The 7,843-nt window shown below is 36.0% G+C and overlaps 1 protein-coding gene across 1 annotated transcript; it reads right to left on the bottom strand.

Moving 5' to 3' along the window:
- Nucleotides 1-4,578: 4,578 nt before the first annotated feature.
- Nucleotides 4,579-5,924, bottom strand: LOC113706134 (uncharacterized). Its single transcript, XM_027228025.1, has 2 exons — nt 5,906-5,924; nt 4,579-5,324 (listed from the first exon to the last, which is right to left on the bottom strand). The coding sequence occupies exons 1-2, from the start codon at nt 5,922-5,924 to the stop codon at nt 4,579-4,581; spliced, it is 765 nt and encodes a 254-aa protein (XP_027083826.1).
- Between the last annotated feature and the right edge of the window lie 1,919 nt (nt 5,925-7,843).

Below are 7,843 nucleotides of genomic sequence, written 5' to 3'. Positions count from 1 at the left end.
CGAAATGGTTTGAAATAAATCAGAGCCATGTTCCAGCTAGAAACTTGACGTTTGTGGAGTTTCCGAGTAAGTGGACTTGGAAGCAAAATAAACGTCAATGGGAGTCCAGATTGCAAGGTAGGTGTATCGGAAGGCTACCATATGCACATCCTCATTCCGGTGAGCGATACTATTTGAGAATGTTACTGAATAAAATTCGTGGTGCACAAAGTTTTGAACATTTGAGAACTATTGATGGAGTTGTGCATCCAACATTCAAAGCTGCATGTGCAGCACTTGGTCTTCTGGATGATGATAATGAGTGGAACGAAGCTTTGGCTGAAGCATCTACATGGGCATCTGCCAGAAAATTACGAAGCATGTATTGTACAATACTTATGCATTCTGAGGTAACTAACCCTTATGCTATATGGCAGCGTCACTGGAAAAGTATGACAGATGATTTGCAATATCAGATCAGAAGGGATATGGGAAACTCTCAGATACGCATTGATGATGGTGAGTTACAAAATTTGGGATTAATTGAACTCGAACTCATTTTGAACAAAAATGGTCGATCTTTATGAGATTTTCCACCAATGCCATTGCCGTCATTTGAAAATGCTCAGTTTTCCATGAACAGACTTATAAGAGAAGAGCTCGATTACGATTTTACATCAGAGCAGCAATTATTTGATAATTTATATGCTGGTTTGAATGAGAATCAATTGAAAGCATATGATCTTATTATGGAATCATACACACATAATCACGGAGGACTATTTTTTGTGTATGGAAGTGGTGGGACGGGTAAAACTTATTTATGGAGAACATTGATTGCTTGAGTCAGATCGCAGAGAAAAATTGTTCTTTCAGTTGCATCATCAGGCATTACTCTTACCGGGTGGAAGAACGGCGCATTCACGTTTCAAAATTCCTATTAATTTGGATGAGTCATCAAGTTGTTCAATCAATAAAAATTCTGACTTAGCTAAATTAATTAGGGAGACATCTTTGATAATTTGGGACAAAGCTCCAATAGCACATCGGCATGGTTTTGAAGCGGTGGATAAAACTTTAAAGGATATCTTAAAGTTGAGTGAAAATGCTACTGAGGATCGTATTTTCGGAGGAAAATTGGTTGTTTTGGGCGGTGATTTTCGATAAATATTACCGATTGTTTCTAAAGGTAGGAGAGAAGCAACAGTATCAGCTACAATAAAAGAGTCAACGATTTGGGATCACTGTAGAGTACTGCATCTTAAAATAAATATGCGTGTAGTGAATTTACGTCTTCCTGAAAATACGCGTCAGCAATTGATGGATTTTGCAAATTGGCTGCTGTCTGTTGGTGAAGGAAAGGTTTCAGCAATTTCACTTACTGAATTCGGAGAATCAAATTGGATTCGGATGCCGTCGCAATTTCTCATAAAAAATGATAGTCAATCTTTGATGCAGTTAATAGATTCTGTCTATCCAAATTTGAGAGATTCATACAGAAATAGCACATATCTCAAGGAACGTGCTATTTTGGCTCCAAAAAATGGTGATGTTGACAAGTTGAATGATAAGATGTTATCAATGCTTCCTGGTCAATCACGTACCTATATGAGTGCTGATACTTTTTGCAATACTGAAGGTGACATTGTTGAAAATATGAATTCTCCTGAAATGTTGCACCCTTTGAATTTTTCTGGACTTCCAAATCATTTTTTGGAACTTAAAGAAGGAACTCCCATAATTTTTTTGAGAAATCTCAATCAGTCAGAAGGTCTTTGCAATGGAACACGGCTTGTCGTTACCAGAATGGGGGATAAAGTTCTCGAGGCAGAAGTCATAACAGGATCTAATATTGGAGATTTAGTACTCATACCTCGGATCTCTTTAACACCACAGAGTACACGGACTCCTTTTCCAATTAAAAGGAGACAATTTCCTGTGAAATTGGCATTTGCAATGACTATCAACAAAAGTCAAGGCCAAACCTTGAAAAATGTTGGCGTTTACCTTCCTGAACCTGTGTTTTCACATGGTCAACTTTATGTTGCTCTGTCCCGTGCTACTTCGCCAGATGGATTGAAAATACTCATTGTTAATAGAGATGATGATCCATGGGATTACACAAAAAATATTGTGTATCGTGAGATTTTTGACTCCCTTTGATAAATTCTGGACATCGCTTTGTTTACAAAAATAGTATATTTACATCAGACCATATGTACTATATATGCTTCATACTTTGGCATTTTTTTGGTATTTCTTTGAATTTGTGTTACTTGCTGTATCAAATATAGCGCTTAAATAATTAACCTTCATGCTATATTATAATAATTTACAGATATTCGATATACACCTTTACTCTATCTGGATCCTTGCGGATACGGATGGAATGTAAATGTTAGATTGTTTCGATTAATAGATATGACCATATATGGAGTGCTTCAACGTTCGGGATGTATCAAGATGCTTTTTATAGATGATCAGGTAATAATTAAGAGTGTATGTTAATTATTATATTGAATAGTGAATATTTACTAATCTGTTGAAAACTATCAGAAATTTGTTATGCAGGGAGTTATAAGAGGCAGTAATATGATAAACATTTTCGCAGATCATCTCCATGAAGGCAAGGTATATTGGTTTCAAAATATATATGTAATTCCGGCAGATCTTAAATATCGGCTTGCACCACATCAGTACCAATTATCGTTTGGAAACGATACAAAGATAGTGAATATTTTGGATGATTGTGGAACCATACCCCGTTTCAAGTTTAATCTGGTCAAACTAAGAGATACAGAACAACACATGGGCAATGATGTGCAATTGATAGGTATTTCATTCATAATTAATCATACTTCTATTTGAGTTGTATATTTGAAGTGGTATTACTTATATTTTTTAATCTTTTGCAGATGTAATTGGTTTAGTTGTATCCGTTGGTTCACACTATCAAACATCTATCAATGACAAAACTAAGTGTGACATACTTTTACTTGACAAAAGGTTAGTCACTAGATTCAATATCCTGTAAAGTATTTTATATTCTACAAATTTTGATTTATACTTACCAAAATTGTCTAAATGAAGTTTGACAGTAGTTCGGTTGACTTTATGTGATAAATTTGCAACCGATGATGGTGAACACTTGCGTCAAACTGTTACAAAAAATAATGTTTTGCTAGCCTGTGGTATTTGTGTGAGAAATTATAAAGGTAATTCAATTTATTCTCATTTTATTTTATTTAAAATTTATAGTTTATTAATAAATAAAGCACATTGTGCAGGACCGTCACTCTATACTATTCGACCAAGCAAATTGTATATCAACCACTACTTGGATTTTGTTCAATACCTACACAGTTGGTAAGTTTTACAAATGCCAAAATATTAAATTATTAATAATATTTCATACCCTTACGAATATGTATTTGAAAAATTTGCGGGTTTGAGAATGATAAATGTGCTCAGAAATTAGTGACGTGGTTGCGATCATGCAATTTTACAATGTCCCAAGCATTGTTGATATCAAATGCTAAGAGAATATGGATATCCGAATATGCAGTTATAGCTACGGTACAATTCCTCTCAATTAATTAAGTAATGAACAAGTATCTACAAGTAGTTTCGAATTAATAATTGTAATCTATACATTGTTTGGATGGTTTTAGGTTAAATATTTTCGGATACTTGCTTACATTCAAAGTATCAATCTAGACAATATGTTCCATGAGTTATGCAAAAATTGTGGCCAACCATGTCAATCTCATTTTGGAAAAATGGTGTGTATCCATTGTAATGACGTAGTCGACACTATTGTCAGGTAATTATTTTCATATATTTGGATTTTTAATATAATTTGTTGCATCATACATCACAATTTCTTCTTAACAGATACAATGTTAACATAGAAGTTAGAGATTCCAGTGGTACCTTATACCTCGCTCTTCAAGACAGGCATGCACGATTCATGTTTCGTTGTGATGCTTCTTATCTTAGAGATTTCAAAACAAAGGTATACATTATTTAGATGTATATTTTTTTACACAATATTATTTACAAACTGTGTAAAACAAAAGTTAATTTTGAACTATGTATGCTTTTAATTGTCAGAAAAATGGAGGTGCATTGTTCGACCAACACATTAATTCATGCAAAAATCGTGCATTCTCATTTATAATGCGAACTCCACAAAATAATGCAGAATTAATTAAAACCCCAATACTGGCGCTTGTACTCAGAGTTAATTGGTGTGAAGAATGTTCACACCTTCGTAGAAGATTATCAAATCAAAAGCAAAATGTCTGTAAGTATTTCATTCATTTATCAAATTAAATATTCAATTATATTTAATTGGACCCTTATGTCGCTCAATTTATGATATAGATTTCTATTTTTTTCAGGATCCAACCTTCATCAAAGTCATCGTTTATAAATAATGGAGATGTTTTTTTTTATCAATATTGAACTATTGTTACAAAGTTTCATTTTTTTAAATATACTTTCATGTGCCCATGATTATAATATTTTACTATTCTCAAATTCTTTCATAGATTGTAATTTTTTTAATAATGTAAACACCATGCGTAACACGGGTATTCACACTAGTAAATAAAATAGCGGCAAATGACAAAAAAAAAAAAACTTCTTGGAAGAGGCCAAAGCAATTCCACTGAATTTAGCTACTGCGCGGTCAGTTGAAAAGAGGCTTGATGAGGAAAATTCCTTTTGCCCTCCCAAAACAGGCATGTCTACTCCCATCTTCACCCTACTAGTATAGTTGCTGGAGTAAGTCTGTCCCAAAACTCCATTCACAGCACCACTCAATGAATAAAACTTAAATCCCAAATCAAGATGTGCAAAATAGTCTTCATTGATGCCATACTCGTGGATCCATGACTCTCTTTTGGTGATGGGCACCACAGTTGCTTTAATCTGGAAGTTCCCTTCTACTTCAATTGTCACAGTATTCGTGTCGCGAGACCTCGTGATTGAAACACCAGGTGCTGTTATTGATTCCCAGTTAGCACCTTCTCCTTCGGATAAGTAGATTGGTTTTCCATCTAAGTTTAGGTCTAGACGGTCAATGGTATTGTCCCAAGTTGCTGTTTTCTTGGCACCAACAAAGATTCGATGGTTATCGAAGAGAATGCCGAGGGATTGAACCCATGTAAAGTCCCTCTTCATGTCCTGATATCTATTTCCAGTGAAGTGAGCATTGATGTGTAGATTTGAATCGGAAACTATGCATAAGTCTTGATCCCTCTTGCCATGGAAGTAGAAGGCAATGCTATAAGCACCCACGAATCGTGGATCTTGGCATACTGATCCTGCCCTATTGCAATCTGCTCACAAATGTTACAGATTGTTCTATGACAAAATCCTATAACATTAAATATTTTGTAAACTAACGAAGCATAAAAGTTAAAATATAACAAGAAGTTACTATGGAATCTAACAACTAAGAAAGGTTGTAAAACAGTTTGCATAAGGGGGTTTTTCTAACAGCACCAAATCATCAATTGTTCTTATCTTTTTTTCTCTACCTATTTGGCTATCTCATCATATAACTATTCCATCTTTGAATTGTAGTAGCTCTTACCATTAGCTATAAAAATGATAAGGACTTGGTAATCAAGGCACAATGTATTGTTTCATGTTGTCAACCCACATAGTTAATTAATTGCTGCATTCATTTCGTGACATCCCTTGTCGTAGCGAAAGAAAGTACCATCCAAGCAGTTAAGGAGTTGACCTTTTTTGTTAAGTAATCAAACTATTTTTGTCGCACAACTACAGTCACACTCCACATTTCACTACCACCTTGTGTCCAAAAAGGTATCATTGTCACTGCTGGGATCCAAGGAATGATCCAAATATTTTTTGAACCGAAATTCACTGGTTAAAATGGATTCATCCAAATTACTCATAGCCCAAGCATCCATGTACTTAAACCCATTTCTTTCCTCTTCCAATTCTGATGTGGGATGCTATATTCTTTCCACTTGGTCATGGTTGGACTCTCTCTCCAGATACTTTTGGTGGCAGACTAGGCATAGGTGGTGGAGGGCTCGAAGTTGGTGTTGGTGGAGGAGGTGGTGGAGAACTCAATGTTGAAGGAAGAGGAGGGGGAGGAGAACTCAAAGTCGGGGTTGATGGAGGAGGGCTTAGAGTTGGTGTAGGTTGTGGAGAACTCAAAGTTGGAGTTGGTGGAGGAGGACTCGCCTTTGGAGTTGGTGGTGGTAGAGAACGTAGAGGTGGAGGTGGGGGAGAGTGAAGAAGTGGTGGTGGAGGAGAATGACAAGGAGGAGGTGGGGGAGAGTAATTGTATTTAGGTGGTGGTGGTGGAGATTGAGAAGGTGGAGGTGGCGGATAACTTGTTGGGCACTAGGCCATGACCACCGTAAACAAGACAAAGCATGCAAGAAGGTGAATCACGGCTGGAGCCATGATTCTTAATGGAAATTCTTATTTGGCTAATTCAGAAATACTACAAATTGATCTAATTAATTTGTGCTTCCATAATGTGCATGATATTGCGCTTTCTTATATAGGGTATAAAAGTTAAAAAGCTCAAGTGACTGTTAAGTTATAGATGCCCTTAAGTCTAGCATGGCTATCCAGTGACATTCTACAAATATGGCATCTTGAAAGTGGTAGTCGGAAGTTTACTCGATCAATCAGTACTCATTTGTGATGCTATTGGATAACCACATGGAACCAAAAATCCCCAAGTGAATCCGCCAACGCCAAAACTTTGTGATGCTATTGGATAATCCTAGTGTGCAATCCCTATTTCAATACCTAGCTTCATACAGATAGAAATTTGCTGGAAGGATATTGTTGCTCCTTGTGGTCTATGCCTTTTGCCCCCTTCAAGACTGATTCTTGCTAGGTGAGACAGTTGGCAAAAAACTAGCTTATTCTTCTCTTTATTTCACATTATAAGAAGAGGGCTTTTCTATTCTGAGTTAGCTTGCACCAGATCTTTCATCATCGTCAACAACAAAAAATGTCTCCCGGAAGGATTTTTGCTACACACCATACTTAAGAGTTTTCGACAAGATGTGCTTAAAATGGCCCCAAGCCCTAGTGTCAAATGTGATACTATACTTGGTCATTTTATGGATGGCTTTTCACAAAAAAAATTAGGAGAAACTCAGGCGTCCATTGTAATTGCCATTGCAGCACGCGTGTGGCCAAGCCCATCCATCATAAGTGTACGCAACTCATTGAGTAGAGTCTCTATTATTAGCAGGTTCCGTAGTATTATTGAAGGCTCTTAGCTACTCCCTTTAGGTTAGGACCAAAGTGCTGAATTAGGAAAAGCCCTAGTCATGGGAAGAAATATAGCGTTTTGTTTCACTTGGTTACCTCAATAATTGGAAGTCAGGCTCAAGAAAGGAAATTCAAGATTACTTCCAAGTTGCAAGTAGTGGTGGGACGTAAAATCCTGCAAACGGAGATACTAAATTGATGCATCCTCTCACGAATCAATTGGAGATTGAACTCGGATTAACTATACATATTTATTTGCTAATTGAATCAATTTGGTTGCACTAAGAGACATGATTGGATGCCCATAAAAAATGTATGGATGCATCCTCTCACCAATCCCGTCATTTTCTATTCAAGAGAACAAAAGAAATGTAATCATATGTGTAACTCTTTGAGCAGTCCACATTCTATAATGATGCAAAAACTGTATAAAAAACAACCCATTTCTAGCCATTGAGGTGATATGTGTATTATTTTGTAACCACAATGATCTCAATCATCATGTGTTATATAATTGACCTGACTATTCTATCCTATGAAGACAATTTTAACAAAGATAGATTGCTTTAAATATTCTTACGAAAAC

Source organism: Coffea arabica, chromosome 8c, assembly GCF_036785885.1.
Source record: "Coffea arabica cultivar ET-39 chromosome 8c, Coffea Arabica ET-39 HiFi, whole genome shotgun sequence".
In the NCBI taxonomy this organism is placed as follows: domain Eukaryota; kingdom Viridiplantae; phylum Streptophyta; class Magnoliopsida; order Gentianales; family Rubiaceae; genus Coffea; species Coffea arabica.
The sequence above is the reverse complement of the archived record's forward strand: the minus strand, read 5'-3'. Positions and strand labels throughout refer to the sequence as shown.